This window comes from Haliaeetus albicilla, chromosome 23 (genome assembly GCF_947461875.1).
Source record: "Haliaeetus albicilla chromosome 23, bHalAlb1.1, whole genome shotgun sequence".
NCBI classification, from domain to species: Eukaryota; Metazoa; Chordata; class Aves; order Accipitriformes; family Accipitridae; genus Haliaeetus; species Haliaeetus albicilla.
Window position 1 is genome coordinate 6,747,720 of NC_091505.1, and position 27,861 is coordinate 6,775,580.

The following is a 27,861-nucleotide window of genomic DNA, read 5'->3' on the forward strand; positions in this document are numbered from 1 at the left end:
GCCGCAGGGATGGAAGAGTCCTACAGCATATGTAGTATAAAAGCAAAGAAGTTAACATTTCAGTATCTTACCTTTGCAGCCTGAACACTGAATAAAGAAGTTAATGAGATCAAGAAGTGCTATATCTCTGTCATGTTTGTATGACTCTATCCAGTCATCCACTACAGACTGAAAAGAAACAGATATAAAGGCACTTTTCAGTTTTCACAAATTGAAGACAGTCAGTGTCATTTAACTGCTTTCCAGCAAGTGATTCTTGTTTCTTCCATAAATAACCTGAACTCTTGTTGTTTTTTGATTAATACAGAACAAAATGTTTGAATGATCCTTTACTGCCATAATATCAGTTTTCTTGAAAAGAACTCATTTTATTCTATAAACATATACAAGTACGAAACTGACACCTAAATATAAAGCACAGGAATACCATAATCTAAGCTACAGTAACTTTTTTTGAGGAAGAATGCAAAAATATTTTGCAGAAGCAGGTTTTCTCCCCCCCCCCAGTGATGATTTTCTAAAGATAATATTTAGGTGTTCAGTTCCAACAGCTACACATCCCTATACTCTTCAAAAATGTTGTCCCTTTAATGAACTGTGCTCCACGCACATTAGCCGTAACAGGATGAACAGCACTACCCTACACTGCAGGGACGTTAATTACTCTGTATTCACTAAACCAAATAGGAACACGAACATTTTACTAAAAAACCTTAAAGGGAAGCTAATTAATAAGAAACCTGTGATAATGGTTTTGAGAAAACAGAATTTTCATGCAATTATGTTTAAACCATCCATGTGTGTAGTACAAACTGTCTGCTACAGAAGTCATAAAAACATGTATCAGACAATTCATTAACACAGGCACAAGAGACTCAGTTTAGCATCAAGCTCTCAGTTTTGTGTTTTTTTAATATGTTGATACCCTGGCCCTAAAATCTAGAGTCATTCTAAATAAAAAGAGATTATGGAATAGTTCAGAACTTCCAAAAGACAACTGGACTATGCAGCATCTCCAACGCTTCCTGTCTGTACTCTCCTCAGTGCTTACTCTCATGGGCAATAATGGTGCGAGGACAAATAAAACATATTGCCATGCAGGAAAAATTTCTGAACAGAGATACAGCTAAAACCCTCTTCCCTAAATTTATGATTGTTTATAGTATGATACACAACTTTCGTCAACAAGACAAAAAGAATGAAAAAACTCAAAGTGAAACTGTCTTAGTCTTCCCAGTAGGAGCAGAACCTACAAACTAGTACTGATTTGATTGGTCTGTGGGGAGGGCGTTAATAATCTAAGAAACACCTTAAATTAGGCTTATAAAGAAGGTCACTGTGCAAGAACAGCATAATGCTAGGAACAGGACAAGTATTTCAGTTAGGCAGCCTTGTTTTCAGAACTTATTTATTTTAAAGAACCTCCAGCAAAACAGTAGTTTCTTGAAACATTTTGTCTCAGTGGATGAACCGCCTGTTTTTGCCAGAGAATAGACACTAACTCAGACGAAGGTATGGAACAGATTTAAAAAAAAAAATTAAAATAAAATAAAAATTATTATCAAAATCTTCTCAGGTAATCAAGAGCTGAGGACCACAGAAAAAAACTTTTTACATTGAGTGCTGAAGTGGACTTTAGAAATACTTTGAGAATTTTTTTCTTCCGTAATTTTGACAAAAAACATTGACTTAAGATTAACTATTACCCAGGTATCAATTCCCCAATTCAACAGAATAATCAGGCCTGGCAAAGGTCCATTTTGCTCTTGGAAAGCAAAAGATTTTGACTGTCTATCATTTTAAACAGTTACATGTGATGAAGATACAACCGCTGTTAATTGGCTGAAAATGCAGCACACACAGCAACAGTTAGAAAAGTATAGTTTTTCCACCCACTTTGAAATACGGCAGAACAAAATAAATGATGCAAGTATCAGAATTTCTCTGTGCAAAGACATTGAAGTAGTCTGTTCTTTTTTACACGTCTGAACTAAATTTCTGCCAAGGAATTCAGGCTTCAAGGTTCCCAGCTCTAACACAGTAGCCTGCAAATCTTGAGGGGACTGCATATAGACCCACCTTCCTGCATGTGTATCACACAAACTGCATACTCTAGATTTTCAGTCCCAAAGATAGTGTTTCTTCCAGGCTGCTGAGGAGTCACATGAGTGAGTCAGCAGGAAGGCTTCATGGCTGACAGGCTTACACTTTAACCCTCTCTCCACTGGAAGATTCACACACTCAAGCAAATGCTTTATTGATTTAACTCAATTTAAGGAAAGAAAAAAAAAAAAAGCGTGCTAAGTATCTTAGTACTGACTTCAGTCCTGCGAGTAAATGCAGTGGAGACAGTGCCTAATGCAGAGACTTCTAACAGGTTAAAATTTCCTGACCCTAATTCCAGCCATTAGTGTGTTGCAATATATATTAGTCAAGTCAACTTAGGGGAAATTTAAAGAGTAGCCCTTGAGTTGCAGCTAGTGATTTTACTTTGGGGAAGAGAAGAGAAGCAATTTTTTTTTTTTCCTTCAGATAATCTAAGCTCTGGGGGGGGATCTACAAACTACAGATTTCCTGTTAAGTTCTATGACAACTACAGGCATAAACCACATTGGTACTTAGTTAAAGTCCTTTTTGTGTGGCTGTAAAGTCATGTATCACTCAGGATACTGAAAACCTACTTTGAATCATAGCTTGAATTTCTTCATTATATATGTGATTATTCATGCCTGACATTTTGAAATGAAAAATCAGTTTGTTCAAATTCAAACCTTAACAATGCAAAACCACTTTTTTTAAAGAAAATCTTAATCTGGAACTAAAAGCGACAAATTGAAGGAAAAAAATTTACTTTAGGCGTCATTTTATTAAATCATATGTACAGGAAAATTGTTGTATTTAAGTTGCATATTCATCCAAGGCATAGAGATATCCCAAGTCTTACCTGCATAGCACTCTTGCCCATTTTAACTACCTCAAACAGCATCATGTTTTCCACACCATTCTGTTGGTGATGTCCATTCATCCGATTCGGACCACCAGGTTTCCCTCCTCCGTTTCCACTTTTCCCCTTCTCTGCTGGTCCCTTTTTTCCTTTTTTACAGGTCTGCAATCACAAACACACATAAGAAGTTTTAACTGCCTATTATGTAGTAGTTTAAAAAAAAAAAAAAACCAACCCCAAATCACTAGTCTTACCATGACAACTATACACAAGGCTTTCTGTCTTCAGGAACGATTTAAAATCCAAAGTTGAGAATAATAGCTGATCCTGACTAATACAAAGACCTGCAAGAATTCTACAGGTTCCACTTCCTCCTTCCCTCATCTAAAAACTTCTAGCCACTAAAAATTCAATTAGTGACAGTGTACGACACAAAGATTTTTCTCACGTTAAATTATAAAACAGATTACACAGATTTTATTTAAAACAGCTATGGCAATTCCCTTAACGCACATCACAGATCTCCTCTGCAACTCATTAACCCTTTGTTTTTTAATTTGATCGCACATTAGCAAGTGAGGGTGAGGAAGAGCAGACAGGTGTCTCTGTATTTGATTCCCCAAATCAAGTACGACTTACAGAAAGAAAGGAAAAAAAAAAATTAAACAGAAATGACTGTTGTATTAAATTATTTATCACCATCTCTTAATGACCAGGCACTCTGTACCAGTACAGGTACATGGGGTGCCCGGCAAGGCAGTCACAGCCCAGGCCAGCCGCCGTGCAGCAGCCTGCCTGCGCCACGGCAGTGAAGGAGCCGCATGTGGTGGGTGTCAAGCCAGTGAGAGGGCAGGAGCCACCCAGATCGGGAGGACATGGCTCCGATGAGGGGAGAGAATGGTTATTTACTGGGTTTAGACCTCCCCACTCCAGTAGTGCAACCTCCTGTCTGCAGCCTATTAAAAAAAACCTTTTCATTTCATTATTGGTTTCTGTTCACTTTTCAAATTAAGAGAGCGACAGAATTAATGACACCAACCAAAAGAGACTGTATTAGCACCAAATTTAAGTATAGGATGGAACACATGCAGAGAGACTAATCAAATCAAAGCTAATCTTTTTCTCCCCCACCTCCCTTATGCCATCACAGCACTAAGGAAATATCATGCAAATACTCAAGACGAAGCATTTCAATGCAGATACAAATATGAACTCTCTTCACAGAACACTCGCATTTTCAGAAAATACTCTTAGCTCATTCGGCTTCAAAGCAAGTGCTGAACTCTTCAATTCCTAAGAGCAGAAGTGTTGCAGTATCCCTATAAACTGAACATACTTTTCCTTTGCCTTGTTTTTGGTTTTTTCCTTCAATATCCTCAAAGTCTGTATCGGAAGAGAAGTGTGTTTCAGACTCCCTGCAAGGATAAAAAGACAAACCATTTACACATTTCATCAGAAACTTTCTTAAATACACTACATGAAGTGACATTATGCTCTCAGGGTCCAGTAAGTCAACTCTAACAGTGAAACTGCTTTCTGCTTCTGTTTAAGTCTACTGCTGAGGAACAGATCAGAGCATATCCTCACACTCACACCCTACCCTGCCTCCTCCAAACAATTTACCTGTGAAGAAAGCCATACAGTCAGGTTAAAAGATGTGAAGGTGGGTAGAAAATAGCAACAGGTTGGGAATCTTGCTTTTGGCACGAGCCAAACATTACACCATCTCAAAAAGCAAAGAGCACTATAAATATCTGCCACAAATACTTAAACAAAAGAGGAAAAAACCCAACAGCAAAAGAAACAAACAAAAAAACCCCCCACCACCTTCCCTCACAAGCAAAGTGTCCCAGCAGATCCCTTCATCCTATCAGAAACTAAGTAGGCAGTAAAGAGGTATGCACTTCTGTTGAAAGTTTAGGTGAGGTTTCTCCATCAAAAAGATAACCTGTAGTTCTTTTTAGGCTTATAAAGGTAAAAAGATGTTGAACAATATACACACTTTCTCATTTGTTTAGTTTCCTACATCGTTAAAATATGCTGCATTGATATACAAATGCTTTATTGCCAACATTGGGGGGGGGGGGGGGGGGCACGACATCACCAACCTCATTGATACAAAACCGCATCTTTGTCCCTTTTTAGATTTTATACCAATTTAATCCATTTAGCAGTCTGTTGAAATGTATTCATGCCAATTTCTTGACAATTAAAAGATGAGGAACTGGATTCTTCTGGTCTGCTTAAAATAATCACTTTACTTCTCTGTCCAAAATGTAATCTATACCTGATCTTCAATCTTGGAAATTCAAATGTCTGTTTCTTAGAAATTGTAGGAAGACTAGAGAGCTAATAAAATGATGTCAAAACCACCAAGGAACTGATGCCTGAGGGAAGCTAAGACTTTGGCTTTAGCTAAAGCATTTGGCATTACGTATTTTAAATATTAGGCAACTCGCCCCAGTTATTAAGGGCAAATACCTCAACTGCTTCCACTCTCTGTATAAAGAGGCTTTAATGAAGGAAACTTTTTTTTTTTCATTCCTAATCAAAGTTTCTTATTCAAACATTTCATTTAGAAAGACAAAATCCCAAGAAGTACATTGCATAAACGAAAATGTCTGTCACAATGGCTTCCTACCAGCAAAGTTTAAAAACTGATTTAAAATAATTAAGCACTTCTGAAATACTTATTTTAATTACTGCTGAATACTCAAGAAAGAATTCAAACAATGCTTTATCAACATTTCAATAGGAAAAAAATCTAAAACCCTATTCCCTCATTTTGTTTCCTTGTTTCCGAAATAAAACCAGCTATATGTATTAACACTAAAAAGAGCCAGTACATTTTAAAAGGAAACTACAAATTCTTAAAAACACTTACTGAAGGAGAGTAAAATCAGTTGGTATTTCTGGAGCTGCTATCATTTCTTTATCATCTTCTGGAACACCACTGTATTAGAAAGATATTCAAAAACCAGTCTGAAGTACAAGCTTACTTTTCTTTCTTCCTTTGTAGTGGACAACTTCTACAATAAAAAATAAATTTAAAAAAACAGTGAAAATTTTTCCACATATGAAGGGGTAAAAAAAGTTGGAAACACAGAAAATTTAGATCACAACACCCTCTGTTTCCAACCAAGCTTTTTCCTGTTTAGAGATTTTTATATTTTTGACTCCTCCCACGATCTTTCTACAAAGTACCTCTACAAATGTTAAAAACATCACAGTAAAATAAAATACAGAAACATTTGGAAAAAAAACCCCAATTTTCTGAACAGGATGAGCAAACTGGAATGGTTTTCATTAACACCTTGCAAGTAATAGCTTTTATTTCTAAATCTATACTAGATTTAAGTTTGAACTGTAACACCATGCACTGCAGAGCCCAGACTTACCAACACTAGGATATTTCTGGTTAACCAAAACAAAACCACATTTTATGTTAAAGCACAGCACGTGTACATTTAAGGACATTATATATACCAACTTTGTATCTCCAATTTGTAAACTTCCATGACGTTTTCCATAAAGATAAGCTCTTATAACAAGTTCTTATAACCAGCTGCTTCACAACTCCCTGTCCTCCGGAGTTGATAAGCCAGGCTTACAACAGTTTTAACATTTAAAGCATTTGACAAGACTATCAAGGAAGATTAACACTATCCACATGTTATAAAGAAAAAACATCAGAAACCATATAGCATTTTATCAAGAAAACGTTGAGATTGTGAAATACTTGCTTTTCGACTTAATTATAATATTGCCACCTATTCATAATTTTTTAAATTTATCTAGTTTTATTATGTTGGGGTGTTGGGGGGGACGACACACTGGATACTTCAAATGTAAGATTTAACCATGCAGGCTAAAGTTTTCCATGTCAATTGTCCGCCCCACGCTAACTTTTACACAGTTAAATTAAAAAAGCATGATGTTCAGGTATTTTAAAGATACAATAGCAAGGACAAAAACCTTCGGAGTCAAAGCCTGCTGACTCCACTGCTTGCTGGAGTCACTGGGTATTTGAAGCAAAGATTTAATTTTGGCATGCTAGGCACATGTAGCTATGCTTCAGAGACTGCATTTCAATTGAGCATGTAGATAGAGGCTGTATTTTTTTTTTCCCCTGCAAGTGCTTATACTGAATGCTAGGGGCCACTGTAGCTTCCAGAATTTACAGAGCTCAGTAAAACCATAAACCCTGAACTTACTATGTTCTCTTCACATTTCACACAATTACATAAAAGCAGAGAACCAGAGTGGAAAGAAATAACGGCAAAAAGAGAGAAGGTTTGAGATAGGCTGGTGAATCTCAGGATAGTCTGCAACTACTAAAGCATGTTCCATCCAGAACACAGCACAAGAAGATAAAGCTTCAAAAACATTGCTGCTGCAGAATGGCAGCAACCTTTGTCACCCCATTCCTCCCTCCTCCAAAACCACACAGGCACATGACTGGTGTGTTTCATCCTTTCCGGCTCCATTTATACACTCTCTTTAACAAACAATCATTCACAGGCTGGGTAACATCCCCTCCCTAGCCATTTATCTTTGTAGTCTCTGCCATTCAGTATCAGCCGATTCAATTCCCCAATAAAATGGGTAAAATACACCTCAAGAATTTTTTTCCCCCCTGGATTATCAGGTTAAACTGGTTCAACGGCAGGTATCTGGAGCCAATGCATGGGAAACACAAGACTCTCTAGCGATGAGCAGGGGAGGGAAGAGTAAAACTCCCTTCTTTGGTAGCAAGGACCTATCATACAATCCAGGTGGTCTGTAAAACTATATGCTCAGTTGATGATGTACCAAAACGCTCTACACTTTGGATTATATTTTTTTTAATATTTGCTCTGATTCCTGTCAGCAACTTGAACCTGGAAAAATACCACAGTACACTTAGTGCACCTGCTCATAGATGTACCTCAGTAAGGGGGCAGGAAGGTAGAAAAAGAAACAGGGGGGTGGGGAAGAGAGAGAGATCCAGCCACACAAGTCCTTTTTGGGGCATGCTTGTGATTCAGTCACAGTGCAAAGCAAAGATGCAAACTTCAGAAACCACACTGCTCAGTTTCAAGTTCAACCTGTCTATCAGTATGTTGTTACTTGACTTTTTCTAGTTTACATTTTTCAATGTTGAGAAGTAACACATCTACTGAAGTGACAATCAGGATGCTTACATGCAAATCGTGTATTACTGCTCATTAATACTACCTATTTACCATATTAAAAATTACCTATCCATAAATTTTGAAAGTGCTGAGAACCAAAGCAAGTTAACCGCTTGTTCACATTTTTAGCTCCCTTTATGAAAAGCAAATGTATTCTTATCAGATTTTGCAAAAATTCTCAATAAATTTTCTTACAATCATAGAAATACGTTGAAGAAAAAAATTAGTAACAGAACTACAAAAAAGGATGGGTAAATGATTGAAGTATGTATTCTCTACATCAAATAAGTCAAATAAATCACCTGACAAAGCTAATTGGCTACAGTTTATACCAACTTGAACTTCTTGTAAGAACCATTTATCTTAGTACAAACAACAAAACATGAAAGAAAACATGGCACTGTTTGGTCAGAATCACCTCATAAAATGGGAAACAAATATCAAGTTCTTAGTAGCTTAACACTTCGGCATCTAGCAAGATTTACGTTTCAAGAATTGTTTTTCTTGAAAGAAGAAACTTGGCCTTCATGAGTGCAACTATATACTGGTATTACGGCAAACAGTACCTACAGCTGAATGCCTTGCAAGACTATATGAGGTAAGACTGTAAGGGTTCTCCAGCGTCAAGCTCAAACTCCAGCAATGACCAAAAAACCCCTTGCGTTTGTCCCAGTAAAGGATAATTTCAAAAGATTTACATACATCCAGAATACGACACGGACTTTTGATTCTCAACCAGCAGGGACAACCTAGCCCAGCATGCCCTCTCTGGCAGTGGCCCACAGAAGCTGCCCAAGGAAGAACCCATTTGCTTTGTTCTTACTAGTGTTGTTTTCCCTGAATACCTTCCCAGCATCCAGAAATAACTCAGGGATTTTTTTTCAGCCAGAGAGGCTATCCCTATATTTTATAACCCCTTACCAATATGTTTTCCATTAATATTTCCAATTACTTTAACTCAATATTCAGCAGTGATGGTATTCCACACAAGAACTCCCACAGCCAAACTCCATACTACTAAGAGGCACGTTCTTTGCTTTGAATTTATCACTTTCCAATTTTGTTTGAGGTTCTCTTGGAAAAGACTGGCACTGGTCATTCCCCATTATCTTTGATCTCAGTAAATGCCTTCTGGAAATTCAAGACTACTGCCAGCCATGTCTTCTTTAAGCACATACCTGATGACTCATTCAAAGAACCCAGTTTGGGAAGGCAATGAGAAAGGAAAACGGTCCATAAAAACATCCTATCAAACCTTTTAAAATATACCAAGTTCATCACAGTGCAGTCTGAAAAAAAGAAAGTGAAATTCCAAACAGTGAAAGTCTACATTACCTATAAAATGTGCTCTAATAAGGAGATTATTTTAATAAATCTAAACTGAAGTGCATCATAAAAAGCAGCTGCTCTTCAGTTTCTTTTTTGCAAGTTCACAGAATTCCTACTTTAATTTTCCCAAACAGATACTGAAATCTCTCAAGTCTGTGAAAACTTTCTGAAGTCATTCAACTTTGTGAAATCATAATTAAATTATGAACTATAAAATGTATCCTGCTGAAAGATCACAAGGTGGAGCTCTAGCCTAAAGCTAACTGAAGAAAATCCAAAAGACAGGTCAGCCAGAGGTTGACCTAGTTATTTCTGTGCAATAAACTTTATAACAGATTGCTAAAACTGCAATAATATTGTAGTACATTTCCTTTAGATTTATATTTAGATTACGTAAAGACATCAGAAGATTCCTGCATCTTTTCTGAAATAAATGCATATACATGTTTGATTCAATGACTCCTCCAAAGACAGAAATGCATACAGCTGCTGTAGTACAACTCGTCTCAGTATTTGGTTTTCAAAAGCAAGCAGAAGAATTTCAAAATACATTTTAATAGCAGAAATAATGTATCCCCTCATTGTACCTTGCCATTTAAAATTCTGCTAACAAAACGCTAATGAACTAAAAAACCACTGGAAGTACTCCAGGAACACTAATCATACATAATGCTGCCAACTCTAAATGTAAGAGGAGTTTCTATTTAAAATAATTTGACTGATAAAAGCAAGAGCTAAGCATGAAACACTATAAAGAACTCAAATGTGTCTTCACTGAAAAACATTTAAATTTTAAAAGGTTATTTTCTCCTAATACTTGAATAATTAATTTAAGTATGATTGTGATTAACTCAAATATGCCGGCCAAATGTTGAGGTCTGACAGAAGTTGACAAAATTCACCAGTACAATTCACAAAACACCACATATGCGATCAGCAGCTGCTGAGTGCTACCTGTCCTCTCACAATTTCTACTACATGCACAAACAGGCTAAACAAACATTAATATAATTCAGCAAGCAGCCTTTGTTAAAAGAATATGCATCTATATACATGCACACAAAATATGAAGAATCACAAATTCTGTCCCAGAAGCTTGTGTTTCATACTCTTGTGTAAATGCAGTAACTATAGTATTACTTAACAAGCTCACAGCAAGCTGTTTCAGGTAGGTGGGTTGTGGTTTGGGGTGGGTTCTGTACATATGCACTTTTTTTTTTTCCCTTGGTGTCTATTGCCTGGAAGTTTTATAAGGCAAATCAGTAAAGCTGCTATCGTTTTTCTGGGAAGGCAGAGATGCAAAGTTTAAAAATGGCTATGCAGCCAGGACAAAGATTTTTGAAATGAGGGATGGCTGCTCAGAGATGTCTTGATTTTTCCCTGTAATTCTGTTAATCACCTGTAAAATCAAGGACCTCACTTTCTTAATTCAGTAAATAAGAACTTCTAAAATTGTGATGCTGAAGTGTGTGGCTAAAGTTCATCCCTGAATTATTTATCTATCCATGAATGAGAGATGCTGATGCTTCAGAACCAATTACATGGCAGCAAGTTAAAATGCTAGTCAGATCAAATTTAAATAAAGGATCAGAAGTACGTCCAGTATTTTCCCTTAACTATTTTAGAAGAGAAAGCTGTTATCAACTACATTATGCCCCTCACTCCTTTTCTGAGAGACTAGGATATGTCTAAACTTTTGTCTTATAAAATAGGGTTTGGTTGTTTGGGTTTTTTTGCCAAATAAGTATGCTTCTTCATATTACTTTTGCATGCATCTTCATACATGGATTTTTAAGCAAGATTTTGAGCAACTGCACGACATTCCCTGCAGCCCTGAAAGAGTTTTATTTCTACGCATTATTTCTGCTAATATTACACAACCTAATATTTCAGCTGCCAACAAGCTTTAGAGCAATTCTGTAATTTGAGTAAAATACAGAAAACATACTGCAAGTAGCATTCTGTATTGTAACAACTGTACTTTAACATGATTTAGTTATAACTGTATCAGCAGTTTTGATCATATTATGATAATATAATCAAGACTAAACAGAACAATAATGCAATTAATACCTTTAGATGTGTGGTTATTTTTGTGCCGTTTGCTTAATAAATGAGTCTTATAATTCTTTTACCAGAAGACCTGAACTAGACATCATCAATCTACATTCTTCCATGCTCGCCAACAGAGACATGGTCTGTGTACACAATAAGTCCATGGAGCCAAAGTCACTGAACAGTTAACACTCCAACAAAGAACCTAAATGACCTAATTTATATACATCTTATCTTTTCAGTCTCTTTCTTCACAATTTATTTTTTTCTAAACTTCCAGCTCTTACACCCCCTCCACACCATTTCTGTCCACACATCTCCCTTCCTCTTCATCTTTCAAAAAATGAAAAAGCAATCTTACTGTGACTGTTGATATTATGCCGTCACACTACCATTTTTATTCCCTGGCCTGGTCTTTATTCCATTTTTATAATATTTGCTCTTTAGTTCATGGAACAAGTCTGCTGATTAAGTGGGAAAGAGCCATCTCAGAACATGCTTTTCTGATGCTGTGGGCTGCTACTGAGAGCAGCAGTCTTCCTTCTCACTCCCCAAACACACAGGAAAGTTTCTGCTCCCTTCTAGCACTCAAATAAACCAGCAGCGAGCAAATTATGAAAACAAAACCATTTCCTCCCCCCCACGAGTAGCTCTCCATTGGATCAGCCAACTGAATCAACTCCTCCCGCAGCCACACAAGTCACTAGATGCAGCATCCGAAGCAGCTGAACTCTACCCCTTCACAGCAAAGCAAATGATGAGCTTTGCCAATGTCAGCGCATTACGCACAGGGGCAGAGCTCTGCTGCAGCACAGGACCAGTTACATCAAAGTGGCAAACTGGAGCCCTTGCATAGCTATCGCTAATATTCCTAACCCTTCCCTTGGGAGGGGCCACAGCCAACAGTCCGCTGTTCTGTGGCTCCAGTGCGGCAAAGCAGGCAGCAAGGCCCAGATCCACTGCTGGGCTCCCGCTCCTTCACCCGCCTACCTGCCATAGGAAGAGGCAACCCTGCAGGTTAGCACCTCACCTGTGACCCCCACATCGCAGGGAGGCGGCATGTTCTACCTGTAAATTCATCAGGCACATGCCCGGTCTCAGCTGTCTCCTTCTCAAAGCCTTCTCCTTACTCCTTCTTCACACACGTTTCCTACATTTTCACTACACAGCAGACTGCGCATATACCTACATAACCATTTGCTTCTTACCAGCCTTCCGATGAGAAGCCCAGCTAAGAGCTGATAGTGACCACCAGAACCTGAGAAGACAACCAGCCAGGAACAGCCAAGCACATGGAAAACATAGGTCCCCAGAGGTAATGCACACATCAGTAAACAGAAAGCAAAATTTGTTTTCACAGTTTAATACTGTGAAAGGAAAAGCTTAAACAGGCTTTACGGGGGGGGGGGACAGACGGACGGGGACAACACAGAAAAAGAAAGATTTAAAAGGCATACACAAAAAAAAGTCAGGCTAAAACCTAGAGTGAAGGCTGACACTTGACCCCAAGTTTAGCGATCTGAAACATGAATAACATACAAGGACCTCTGTACCACCCTAATAACTCTGCCAACCTCAACTTCACCATCAAATAGTCCCACTCTCAGCAGAAGTATTTTTTGGACTTCTGCTGTTTTTAGTAAATAAATACGTGGAACAACTATTATAGAAGGAAAAGAGCTTGCTACAGTGCTTCACAGTCATAGGATTACTCATTAAAGTACCATTAATAACATCAATATCTTTAATGCAATAAGTTAAATACTATTTTGAAATAGAAACACATTGTTATGGTTTGAATCATTTTATGAGGTTTTTATATTGGTATGTAGTAATTTACACTGTGCAGTAAAATGTGGGTTTAAAACACTTGAGATAAGCATTAAAAAATACTGAAAAATTAATCAACTGTACAATAAATGCAACTATTCCCCTTATTAAAGGGAAAAGTACCCATATTATTCTCTAATGATTCTGCTCAACAGTATTCCTGAGCTTTGCTAAAACGCACCTGAAATTCCCATACATCTTTAAAACAGTTTGGTTTTGGATGTCTTAAAAAAAGTCAAAGGTAAGATAACAAAGTAGAAGCTACACCTCATTGTGTCTGTCACATCTTTCCCTGCCAAAGAAGAGATGGCTTCCAGATGTTGCAGTCTGACTGCATGGAAAATGAGGCTCCTAGGAAGAATAAAAGCCAAGTCGGATGACAACCAAGATTTAAGAAAAAAAAAAAAATAGAAAAAAAGAAAAAAGCTACATATGCCTACTTAAACAAGCCAAAAGAAGAATACTAGTTCATTTATGATATAAGGCAAGCGCACCTCCCAGCTGCCTAAATGCCCTAAATTTCGAAACTAAACTACAGAATATATCAATATGCCCCTTTACACACTGATTTTTCAAAACTGTAGTCTTTTGCATATCCCCTCAAATTTCTGGCTCTTGTGAAAGCTAGGGATGAAGATGCACACACACTGTCCACAGCAAGCAGTTAACCAGCTACACAGTAAAAGCCTAGAACAGAATTAGCATTGTTCAAATGTGCAGCCAACAGCGATGAGTTACTTCAGTACACACGGTAGAGGCAGGGTTTTCCAACCGACAAGGTATCCCATCTGGCAAGTTCTATTTTTTGTTCTTCCACCGATCAATGTGAGCCTGCAAGCTGCCTCACTTTATAGGAGCCCTAGCTTCCCCTCCTACCATATAGATTTTCCCCTTTGAAAGACCACTAGGGCTTTGTGCCCAAAACTCTGTTTGGGCATTTCTAAAGAACAACTGCATCTGACTATAAATTCTGGAGGGGGGACTACACAGTACATACTGCAATAGCATCAGCTCCTACTGTAAGATACAGTCAATATTAGGTGACTGAAATAAGGGAAAACCCCATAAAATAAAACTACTGAAGAGTGGAAAGTTAAATCTCTCAAGCACATCTCCCAGAGTCAGCTCACATCAGCCCAGGTCATAGCACACTTTGGATAGTCCTTTGAAGAGCCCACTGCACTCCTCTGCACTGTGACCCCAAGCCTTCTAAGATGAGAAAAGGAGAACCAGCTCAGTTCTGTGTTTTGTCAGCTGAGGTCCACCAGAGTTTAGTAGCTGAAGCTTCACATTACATAAAAATGGCTAAACTGCTTCCGGACAATAACTAAAGAGACTAAGTCCGGCACAGAAACAAACAGAAAAGAATCTAAGTACAAGTCAAACAGCATTAGTCTTAACTGGATCTTTCAAAGAATTAATTAAAAAAAAAGTGGGAGGAGGGGTGCATTGGTGTGTAAGAATGCTTCATGCCCCATATTCCATCCTGCCTTCTTCCACCGCACCAGCCCAGCTTTTTTTGTAACAGGCCTGGACTACAGAAAGGGCATCACTTCCTCCGATTCCTTATGGGCCACCTGCAGGAAAGCAGCTGCTCTGCACCCCAGTGCAGTGTGCTCTCCTGTCACCCTCTCAAGTCGGATGACTACTGTCATTATCAGTCTCACAACAGCAGTATAAAACTCTGTTTATTTACAGTGAAGCTCCAAAAACTGCCATCACCTTGGTGTTTGTGTAACTAATCAAGAGCAGTCGTCCATCCTTCCCTGGCTCAAATGAAAATCTATGCCATCAGAAAGGAAAAGGAATACTTAAGAAAAAAGGAATGAATATTGTGCAGCATCCAAACCAAGCAGTATGACAGCTAAAACCTAAGCTTTTCATAAGTGGATTATAGCTCTTTCAACAATCAATCTAAATAATCATCCTTACAAAATAAAATTCAAGCAACTACTCATGATTGCAAAAGTCGGCTTCACCTCTGAAACAGAAGAAATAGAGACAAAAACGTTATCTTTCATTAAAAAGTTATCTCTGCAGTTCTGCCAACCTCAGAACATCTGTGCTCCATACATACATCCTCAGTCGTAACTTGAAAGATTTTTAATACCCAACATTTTGTTCTTGTTCTCCCTCATAACATTTGGGCTAAAATCCCAATTGGTTTGTTTGGAGATTTGCAGCACTGAATACTAATTTTATATGAAACAGCAGTTGTGATGTGCATGGCTTTCCCCCACATAATTTAGAGAACTGAATATATCCAGAATGCAGAATGCTAATAATCCATTAATGAATTCATTATCAGATGAAAAAAATACATATGATCACCAAGACTAAAAATCACCCTCGCTTTCTTTTTCTTTATTCATCCTAAACCAGAGCCATCTTAAAAGAATTTTCTGGGAAGAGATGACTGGTGCTGAAGCCTCATGTATGGAGACCTAGAGTTAGCTAGGGACATTCATTAAACATCCAGAGGAAACCAGTGTGACCACTTGTATACGTCCTAAGAACATTGCAAAAATAATAGCATTATTCAAATCAGTAAGTTCTTTCAATTCTGTAATTGCTTACTTGTGGCAGGTAACAAATTATGCCAACTGGGAGAGCTATAACAACATACTAAGCCTATTTTATGAAGGCCAACATGAAGAAAAAGTATCAAAACCAGTTTTTTTAGAGACCAAACTCATTTTACTAAGTAAGCTGACAAATACTGAGAAACTCTTGATGTGTATAAAATATTCTGAAGCAAAGGTTAGTGAGACTTGTCCTTTTGAAATTATCTTCCTTTGTAAGTCTCTCAAATACTGTGCATTAGGCACCACAGGGATACAGGAGCATCCATTCCACCCTGATCTAAAATATGCAATGTACAGCTTGTTATATCAACCAAAATTAAACTTTAGGTTTCTTCATTTAAACCAAAAAGAAAAACATATCAAAAAGCTATACCCTTACATGTTTGTTCTTGAGTAAATTAATCATGTAAAGACAGCTAGCAGCTACCTCCTCCTTCAAGAGGCAGTTATAGCCTACAGCTAAATTTATATTTTGTTGAAAATTTACTGGTCATATTCTGCAAGTATCATAATTCGTAGTAAATATTTTACTTTAGCAATGTTCAGTACATAGAAAATATTTTTTAAACTACAACTATTACACTTATTAGCTCAGCAACACAGTAGAAGCTGTTGAGGTAGTTACTTTCATCCTCTTTTCCCTGTATTTTCTTTTTAAAAGAAGAAAGAAAAAAAAAGAAAGGAAAAAAAAAAGGAGCAGTAGTGCCAGATGTCTCTTAAACAAGCTACATGTGCTATGATTCCTCCTCCTTCCCCCACTCCAAGAGAGTGGCATTCTGGAACGGGGTGTACCATATAGCATCAGTTAAGCTGAATCCAGAGAATTGCCCCGTACTCTTGGAATCGCATGAAACTTGAAGCTGATTTCTAGGACTCCGAGATACCAATTGCTTACTAATACCCTCACCTCCAGCAGATGAAACAAGTCTCACATGCTAAATGCTGGGGGCTTGGGGGGGGGGGTGGTGGGGTGTCCCTTCCTTAGAGCTGAGACAAAAATGCAATCTTGGGCATAAGCAAAGAATTCAAGCTCTTGTTTTTACCATATCTTAAACGCAGAAAGAACCTCCTTTTAGTCATCATCGTTTACTAGCTCCTTTAACACAAGGCATACAAAATATCTTTCTCTGATAGAAGTTAGTTGGCAAGTACAAATAAAATAACATTTAATTGCAGTGTTGACTGTATTTACAGCAGCTGTGTTTTAATTCATACAGCAGTTTAATACTTGTGATTCTGTGTGGCAAATTCAGAAAAATTTACTGCTGAACAACCCTTTTCTAGGACTCCTAACAGGCTGCTACCCGGGGCAGGGGGGAAAACTAACTAGATCAAATATTATCATTCCATTGGAGAAAAAAAACACCAAAGAGAACAATTTTTCACATTTCATATACTCTACTTTACAGTTAGATCTATTAATGACAGCTCATCTTCACTGACAATTAAGGTTAATATTCTGAACTGCAAATAGGGAGGACTAAAGAGGTGACAAATCCCATTTTGCTGACTTTCGTTACCTCCTAACAGAGGGATGGAAAACCTAACTGCCGTGGCAGAAGTCACCAGAGGACAATTATCAAAACATATAGTTGTTCATCAATTGCATAGAAAAATGCTTCACTCACTCGCTGTAGTTTCAGCTTTTAATTTATTATCTGAACTGTATCATCTTGTGGTTTTCAGTTGGTGATCATATTTGACTTATCAGTTTGAAATTACCTCTAATTATTAAAACAAGAATTGCTAGATGGCAAGTGCTGTCTGTATCTGTCACCACATCTTCCCCAACAATTGTTGTGGTTTCATAATTAACTGCATTCCTACTCTTAAGCACAGGTTTCTCTTCCTCTCTTTGGTACCAAACAGATATCCCCCATCTCCCCACACTCAAATCAGAAATGGATAACTCGGCAGTTGAGAACACAACATACTGCTAAGTGTACAGGGCTCTTTCAGTCCTGTTTTAGTTTCTCTGACTTTTCTCAGTAAATAATAATTCCAACTATTTTAAACAGTTGGACAGAAAAGGGATTATTTAAAACAGGTTAATTCCTCTTTCAGATTGCTTTGATCTTTCTACTCCATTTTACATTGTACAATGATGCGATGAAGTAATCAATATACCTTCTCTAAATCATATAGATTTCTGAAATACAAAATTAAATCTAGCTGAATTCCCCATATTAAGTTATTCAGTTGCCCTAACTACTTATTCAAGAGCAATGTTTCTTTGACTTAATCAGCCAGCCATCAGTTACGTAATTATTTATTACTCCTGTGTTGAACTCAGCAGACTCCACTCTTACTTATGGCTAACAAATTTTCTTCTCATAAATTATTTTTACCAATAGCTTGTGATCACCATTCAGGATTCTAACATGAAATCATAATATCTAATGGCAAAGAAGTAGTTTTTCACCTGGTAAGATTCTGCAAAATCATTTACTACTTACAACAAGTCCACAGCTCCTTATGGGAAAAGGGAAGAGACTAAAAATTAAGTAACTGGATTAGGGTTCATGCACATTTAAAATACCTTCATACAAAAAATAACCTAGTATACTTAAGTATCATCAGGCACCAATTTTTTTCAAGTCATGATTTTAACGCCCCAGGCACTGATTTCATAAGAACACTGGATCAGCAATAAGCTATGTTATACTAATCTCTTTACATTACTAATGCAAACTGCCAACTTAGCGTTCTGCTTATTCAAAAAGCCACTTAATGTTTAGAATTGCTCTTATAATAAATCAGCAGTATAGAATTCTCATGCTGTTGTACTGCTAATCAGGATTACAAGTATAGTATCTTATTTCAAATAAGTTTGCGCTCAAATTTTTCTAAAATTTAAAGGAAATTCCTATACAGGCATGCCACTGGAAGTTAACATCACCTGACAAAATAGCTACACATAATGTTTAGTTACAGTAATACAATGCTTTGACTGAAATATATTTACCATCTTTCCTTTACTTTTGTTTGCCCATATACAACTAAGTGTAATCAGTTTTAATGCTTCAGAGTAAGGTTTAATTCCTCACCTAACCTATATGAAAAACCCTCATTATTTTGGTCATGATCTCTTACATAGGTGGCAAGACATAGGTTACTAATAAATCAATTGATCTGAAGAAGTAACTGTAATAATCCTACTGAAACACATTTATCAGATCAGTCTTGGAAGACTCAAATGTAAATAATCAAAGAGGTCACATATTTCCAAGATTTTTTTCTTCCCTGTTTCAGCATCATTGCTGCATTCTTGCAGACATCATATTACGAAGAGCTTATAAAATAAGAAAACATTCTATTTGGGGTAAGTCTCCTAACCTCTCCACAACAAGCATGCTAGGGCACTAATATGCACACTTGATTCTGCGCAATTTCATAAGCTCAAAAGGTGAGACTAATGCTCCATTCAGAGGACGCTTTCTTGGCATCATGCTGCCTTCGTCTTGAAACAACACAACCCAAATTTTAGCAGAAGTTAGGGAAAGAGATAATAACATTCAATCTAAATGTTAGACTAGAACATTTTTATCTGAGTGTAAATTAGGTCTGGCGGTTGTTCAGCTTGACCTCCACTTACTATAATCCTGCCCTAGGGTATGAAAATCCTAGATCATTAAATGTTATGCATTTAGTCTTGCAAGCAACCTAAAATGAACCTGCTATCAGAGCCATGGTTTTCAACTGCTGTTAAGAGTTGAAGAGGCAATAGTGATGATAGATAACACCATGTCAAGCTGCACTTTTTGTTTGGTTGTTTGTTTTGGGGTTGGGTTTTGGGGCAGGTTTGGGGGGGGGGGGGGGGGGGAGATGTTTGGTAAAAGAAACAACTATTATCTCTACCCTTAGCATATTATATTTAATTTCAGGATAGTTTTGAGATTAAGGGAAAGTAACTACCCTTTAAATTCAGAGGTCAAGAGAAATATAATCCACTTTTTTTTTTTTTTATTTATATAGAGAAAGAGTTCAGTTGGAAGTTTGGGAAGTTTTTCTAAGAAAAGATGGGGTAATATAAAGCTGCCCACTTCTTTCAGTTATGAGAAACATTTTAAAATGCCAGCTTTCCTACAATTCTCTAGACAGTCAACAGACATTTTAGGAACTGCTACCAATTCATTACTGTGAAACAGATGCCTGCCAGAAAAATTAATTACAGAACATAAATTTTATTACTGTGTGAATTAACTTAAGACTTTATATGCTAAGCGTAAAAACTACTCTAGAACCACAGAATCTGGTATAATACATAGCCCACTAAGAAAACAAGGCAGAAGAAAAAAACCCAGAAAGGTATGTAAGCACTTCTTGTAGCTGATCATAGCAAGATACACTTACTAGACCACAAACTAGTAAAATTCCCCTTCTGCAAGTCTTAGCTGAAGGAACAAAGGTAAGACCAGCAGAGAAGGAGCCAGGCAGCAACACAGAACCTTTAAAAAGGCCAGAGAAGACTGATGACGGACCACAGAACAAGCAGTTATTAGCTACTTGTGAACTTAACTTATGCGGTAAGGGAAGGTCTAAGAACACAGGTAGAGCATTTGAAGGACTAAAGCACAAGAATGACAAAGTCACAGCTGTTTCAACAGCAAAATAAAATGACAAAACACAAACACCATCTGAGAAATTAAAAAAGCTTTAACAAGAACCGGAGATGATATAACTCGATTTACAGAACTCTGCACAGGTCTCCTAGGGAATTAACTCCAATTAAGATCCATGTGTATCAATAAAAATAAGAAAGCATGGTGTTAAAGATTAGATAGCAAGTCTTAGCACTGAATGTACACAGTACACACATACCACCAGTGACAATGTCTAAAGAAGCCTTTTCACCCTCGTACTAGTGATACAGAGAATGTAGTCCATCAAAATTGTTCACACAGCTTTCTCCCAAATAAATGCATACAACTCTTGACACCTAGGACATAGTTAAGGAAATAATTCTGGCATTTTACGCTGACTACAAAAAAAGCCAATCCACAAAGGACACCTTACTGGTTTAGGCCTAACAGAATGTCATCAGGTTTCTTTGTAGCATATACAAATACTAATCTCTTCTTCCCAAGCAAAATAATTGTATGCCATTCTCTATCAGACCATATAATGATGTTATTAACCGTATGATGATTACAGACTACAAGTTAGATTCTACTGCAATGAAGGTTTAATCATTCTTCATATTACAGTATTTCTATATTTAATTCTGTATCACAGCCCAACTGAGTATACACACTTGAGAATTGCAATCACAGTTAGTCCCCTCAAACTCCCCAAAAGAACACATTAGAGAGAAAATTAAAGTTGTTTTGACTCTGATAGGTGTAAAACTGTATAGTATAAGTTGAGAAATTTAATGATATCAACATATCTTCACCTGACTTCCCCAAGAATCAATTTCCTTAAGTGTAAATAGAAGGACAAAGACCATTTTGCAGAGAAAAAGACAATTGTCCAGCATTATTTCCAGAAGCAGATACCAAAATATTTTCACTTCCTCCAATAACCCTGAAGAAAGTGAAGTCCTCATCAAGCAATTCACTTTACATATGAGGTGACTCCTTGCAGCAACACAAGCAGCAATTTCCAGCTCAAGAAATCACCGAGTATTTGCTGGATTGTGATATTTGCAACCCTCAAGCACTAGCATAAAATGGTGCCATGAAATGGTTCCCCTTTACCAAAACAATATTCTTGTTCAAAATGGAAGCTAGTATTTGTCAAGGGAGAGAAGACACAGTTCCCCAGCTGCCTATCTAAACAAAATCTCTCGCCAATTAACACATCAAGATTCATGCACTATGATAAACAAAAAGAACAAATTTAAGTTTTGATACTTACCGTTCCCGAAATTTACATTAAAATAACAGACTAAATAAATGTTTATTATTATTTATAGATTAATCACAATCTCATTTTATATAACCAGCAGTGGTTTAAAACATGTTCATCTCCAGCACAGCAGTAGAATGTAAACAAAGTATGACAATAAGGGTGTATGCTGTAAGTAACAAGGAAAAACAAAAACAAATTAAAAAAAAAGATTTATACTATCGGGGTTGAAACACCATTTGATGTTCTCCTATATCACACAGCCTCTAATGTGCAATATGACATGCTACTTGTTAACAGTTCTCATCTAGGCAACAGGAAGGCAAAACCCAAAAATTCTGGATGTGATTTTTCAGTTTTCTGGAGCACACAAGACTACAGGGGGGAGAAACAATAAAAAGCACCTATCTTAAGTATCTTCTTTAAGAGACTGACTGATCACTAGAATAAAGGCAGGAACTTTTATCTTTCCTAGGAAAACTAAGAAAAAACATTTTGTAGAAAAAACATTTTGTGAAAATCTATCAACATTTCTGTCAGCAAGACTAAAAACTAGACAGAACTTACACTAGAATGACGAGTACAGGGGAAAAAAAACACAGCGCATGAAAGAAGTCAAAAAAACTAAACACAGTAGAGAGAGATCCTTAATAATGAGCAGGACAGAAATCACAAATGAGAAGAGGAACACTGTGTAGTGACCAAGCTTAAATATTCAGTATTAATGGCTGATAATCATATTCTGTAAGCAGCAGGATCAGAGGTGTGATGTTGCAAACGCAATAAATCCCCAAGGAAACAATATGTCTTCAAGATGTTCTCTAGAAACTGCTTACGGTTGATTAAAGCAGCATCAATAACATATATCTAGCTACCCACAGGCAGGTAACAAATCGCCCCACACTGATAGTGAGAGAGGGAAAAAAGTGAAAGACCACATGACTTGCGTTAACCTGAGCAGTTAAAAGCCAACAAAAAACAAACCAACAATACTGCAGTATTCTAGTCCCCTCAATCACATGAAAGAAGGGATGCACGTGCATTTTGTCACAAGTGACAAGAACTTACTACTAAAAACATTTGTTAAGTCACAATTAACAAAACTCCCCTCTTTCACAGGAAATACCAATATTTGAGTATTTTTAATACAGACGTAACATCACTCATGAAAAGCAGTATTTTAAGAAAGATTAAGAATATTACAATATACTGATTTCCAGTCAAACCTTTCACACTTTTATACATGAGAACATTTTTTACACTGCATACAGGTCATCTGTTTTCCAGTAAAACAGCTTGAAACCAGAAAGAATAATGAACACCCACAACCCAAAGCTCAAGGAAAACTGCAGAACTGGAATAAAAAGTAACATCTTTCTGATCTTCCCCCAGCCATTTTATAGTAGACAAAATTTCTACTATGTCTGCTTCAGTGCTGCCTATACTTTCATATGTGGGGAGAAAGAAAAAGGACAATGCATCGTAACAGATATCTAGTTCTCAAAACCTTCTTGAGTATTAACATACAAACAGCACTCACACTTGCATCTCTAACAATCGATCTATCTGCCCCTGTAGCACAGGCTTCCTACATCCTTGATGATCTCTTACTGATCAGGAGGAAATGATGAGCCACACATTTTTACACAATTTTTTTTAAATCTCACTTTATCCTGTGACAATTGCTTGGAACTTCTGGAAGGCTTCTGCATTTCTTCTCTAATGAACTAAAAATCCTACAAGCACATGGAGTACAGGTAGTCAAAGTACAAATCTAGGCAGTAACTCCTCAGCTGATTTATCAATCATTAGTAAGAAAAGCTCTGTCATGGTTCTAACACTACAAGCAAAATGATGTTCAGTGAAATCCATTTGCAGAATGCGTATATACTAAAAATGTTGCCCACCACAAATACTTGCAAATATGTAACCATTATTTATTTTAAAAAGACAGCCTTTTAACTATACCAAACTTACTCCTTAAAACAGGCTATTAACCTAACAGTTACCCTTCAGACAAGGCAAGCTTTGTATTGTTCCCCGAAAAAGCTGTGGTGTTCTCAACCAATGGTGTAAGGCAAGAAAAATGATTTTTTTAAATTTAAGCCGCTAAGTTGCTAAGAATACTGTGGAATCCAAAACATTTTTCTAGAGGCTACCTACTTGAATCTCACATGCTTTAGTCATGTGAAGAAACATTAAGAACCCAAACCCAAATACATGCAATTTTTTTTCCCACGTTTGGTCACCAGTGTAGTTCCCAGGAAAACGCCAGAACAAATGCTACTGACAATTAGTGGATTTCTTGGAGTGATATGAGTTTTACAATAGTCCTTTAAGCTAGGTATATTGTATACAGAAATGCAACAGTTAAATATGGTTGGCCAAAGCATAAGGAACTGGATGACCATCCACTATAGTCAACTTACTAAGGTGGCTTTGGCTACTCTGAAGAACAACTGAAACATTATAGCACATCCCACTTTTAAGCTTCCCTCCCCCAAAACTACACAAAACCAACAGCAAGATCACCAACACTCACTCATTGTTTTAAAATTCCTCCACTAGCTTTGCGCAAGTGCAGGAGCTACAACACTCATGTAACTTAACCCTAACAAACCCCACTTCCCTTATGAACTCGGCAACGTGCCTGCTCACCAATTTATCTGTGGCCTTCAACAACCACTCTTCTAAGCTTGGGTTTTCACAGCACAGTTTATGGAGCACACATTATTGATGTCCAAGTTACATTAGAAATAGTATGCATTAAAAAAAAATTATGTTAATAGAAAATATCTTAGAAACATTTATTCAAGAGTACAATACTGTACTTCTCGCTCCAAAGTAATTAATCATTTCAATTAGAGTTGACTGGTCTAATGTGGAAACCTTTCCTGAGATAGTGAAAAAATGCTTGGTTTTTATCCTCTCCATCAATATATACAGGAGCAAACTGAAATTTTATTCCAAGAACTGCTTTATGAACTTGAATTTATCACTAAGTTGATTTTGGGCCTTCACATTTCTATGGGTAGGGAAATCTACAGAAGCCTAACAATAGATGTCAAAAAAAGAAAAAAAAGGAAAAAAAAAAGCCTTTGTAACACTCACAACACTCACAGGAAACTGCACATGTAACCAAGTAATAGTGAGTGACACAAAAACAAGGAAACATTTTATTTCTCCCTTTCCAGCCTTTTGTCTTAACTAGTACTAAGTGAACAAGTCTACTTCCATAGATATGGGTCCCTAAAAACCAGCGTGTCCTGTAGGCCTTCTTCAGTTTAGCAGGTGTTTTTTATTTTAAAGGTCCTGGTGGACTTTACTATGCCTTGTCAGTGGTACTTGTTAATGTGGACCCATTAGCCTACCTCTACATTATTGACAACTCCCATTTCTGCTTGCTGTGCTGAAGACCACTTACCTCACAAGAAGAATTAGCAAACATCAATGCAAGAAAAAGATTATTTTTTTTAAATGCAATTAAATAGGGCAGCACTACCATGTCTTTCAGAGAATTCCAAAACACAGAGGAGTTAACAGTGTTAAAAGACAGATGCTACTCATAAATCTAAATATGTGGGGGCAGGAATGAGGAAGTAGGAAACAAATAAAAATGGATAAAGAATTACTTCAGGAAGGTAACTGCTACCAAATTAGAATAAGAAGATTAATATTCAGCCATTATAAAATGGACAGTGTTTACCTCCCGTATAATTTACTCTTTATCAAGCAAAATTAGTAGTACTGACTTTTCTGCAATATCTTGTGCCTTTATTTTAATTAGGCTCTCAATGAAGAGAAGTTCAGTATTCTAGTAATAATGCACAATTATTAGAAACTTCAACAACAGCATAACTTACAAATTTCATTTTGTACCGCATAAAGCAATACAGGTAGATAACGCACACCAACAGGTATACTCACCTATACTGTCATCATTTACAGTCCACAAGGAACAACACTCAGGGGAAGAATAACCCAGTCTATTCTAAGTAACTGTACGGCATTTTCAAAATAAATAACCGTCTTATTCCAAAATTAAGTCACCAGAGGAAGAGTCTAAGCACAGGAAGATCTAATTTACAGGGCAGTCAAAAACTGCAGCATACTTAAATCACACCATCTTCCAGGTTTCTGCATAAACATCTGCCTTCTGTGCCTACAGGACACAGAAGTACACTGCAAGTGTCCTTTGACAGTGACACCACCGTTGTTTATACTTGGACAAAGCAGTACCACATCACCCAGTCATGAAAACTTGACATGTATTAGACTGAGGCACACAACTACATTTCTGATAATTTTGCACAAACACATAATGCCAGATCTGTCCTGGACAGAAGATATGTGATTCATCATTAAACTGTTTGAGAATTACAGGTTAATTTTACAAACAGGCAGAATAAGTTAGCACCTTCCTAGCATGTAGCTGTGGCATTTTTGATTCATCGACACTTACCGAGTGCTGCCAGGCCTTTTTCACAAAGGATGGGCACCAAAATATGATTGTTTTGTCAATTATAAAAACATCACCTAACTGAAGCAATACTAAAACCAGTATTACAGACAATGAAAGCCCTTACTTTATCAAGCACTGGTTGAATTTAGTGCTTTCTTTAAAAGAACACCGGGGGGCGGGGGCAGGAATGGAGAAAAAGGGGAAGGGGGGAGAAGAGATGCAAAAGGTGGCACAGAGCACATAGCTTCAAATGTCACTGTTACTCTGAAGTATTCAACTTAAAATACAATGGTATTTTAAGAAGAAAATCAACCCTAACTTACACAGCAGAATGAAGGATCTCCAAGAGTAGATAAACACATTATTTGTCCAGTACAACCAATATAGACCATAACAAACCCAAATATTTATTATATACTCAACAACAATGCAAAACAGTATTTCCAATCATGTTACCAAATACCTTCTACTACATTTTCCTTAAAGACACTCCTTACTGCCTTAAGTTTGCATTTCCTTCAGTGCTAATTTATGATTATACTGTATCATTAAAATATTTTAAACAAGTATTTTCTTGCCATTTTTGACAATTCAATTTCTTGGTAATTTATATTTCTCTCAAACTAAACAACTTATTTTCCTCTCCTTTTAATCTCATTCCATGTATATCCATATAAAGACATTCCTTAGCATTGCTTTCTCAAGATTTGAGGATCTAGTAACAACACTGGTGAAATATATTTTTCAAGTAACTTTTTTGCATGCCAATAACATTTTTTGCTTATTGCTTATTATCCTAAAATGATATTAACTGTTCTGATTTGTTATATCACTTCTGAACGTGACAATTGCAATAGTTAAACTTTTGTATGATGCTCAAAATAGCAGTATTTTTACAGCAATATGCAGCTTATACTGTTTGACATGTCTATGTGATTATTTCCATCATCTACATGTTCCCTGAATAAACTGCAGAATCTTCCTCCATTTTATTTGGAGTATAATCTATTCCCAGACTAGTGGCTCCAGAGAACCACTTAAATAGAAGTAACAATATGGTAAAATTTTAGCAGTCTGAGAACAGATACCCCAGATTTCTAACACTCTAGACTATCTTCTACGATATTGTGATACACAAGTCCCAATGTACAACATGTAACACGTACCCTTCAACTATAAATGTCACTGTTAAGTCTTCTGTGAAGAAACTACCAAATCCTAAAAATTAAGTAGATACTTAAAACCATCATGCTTTCCAGCAGTTAAAGGTTTCACTATTATTATTATTGAAAATTTAGAATATAAAATGAATCACCTGGTCTAGTGGAAGGTGTCCCTGCCCATGGCAGGGGGGTTGCAACTAGATGATCTTTAAGGTCCCTTCCAACCCAAACCATTCTATGCATTACACATACATTATACAAAATCCTTTTTAAAAACTTAAGCAGTTCCACTTACTTCCCTATTTCACAATCTTTGCCTTTTCTATGCCTTCTCTAATTGCTATTCACCTTTAGAAAAGCAAGATGTTCAATGGAAACAACTCGGCCAAGTACTAGTAATTTCAATTTTTTTTCCAGTATTCCTTTCAATTATCAACTGAGAGCACATTTTATACCAATTTGAACAGAT

General features: G+C 36.9%; 1 protein-coding gene across 5 annotated transcripts in view; it reads right to left on the minus strand.

The window, feature by feature from the left end:
* STAG2 (STAG2 cohesin complex component) overlaps positions 1 to 27,861 on the minus strand; it is an 80,925-nt gene that overhangs the window by 36,510 nt on the left and 16,554 nt on the right. For all 5 annotated transcript variants that reach the window (XM_069811015.1, XM_069811011.1, XM_069811013.1 and 2 more), the window contains exons 2-5: positions 5,829 to 5,973; positions 4,281 to 4,359; positions 2,945 to 3,106; positions 72 to 168 (exon numbers count right to left, since the gene is read on the minus strand). In XM_069811015.1, coding sequence (XP_069667116.1) covers positions 72 to 168; positions 2,945 to 3,106; positions 4,281 to 4,359; positions 5,829 to 5,872 — 382 coding nt within the window. In that variant the 5' untranslated portion in view covers positions 5,873 to 5,973. The remainder of the gene's footprint in view (positions 1 to 71; positions 169 to 2,944; positions 3,107 to 4,280; positions 4,360 to 5,828; positions 5,974 to 27,861) is intronic.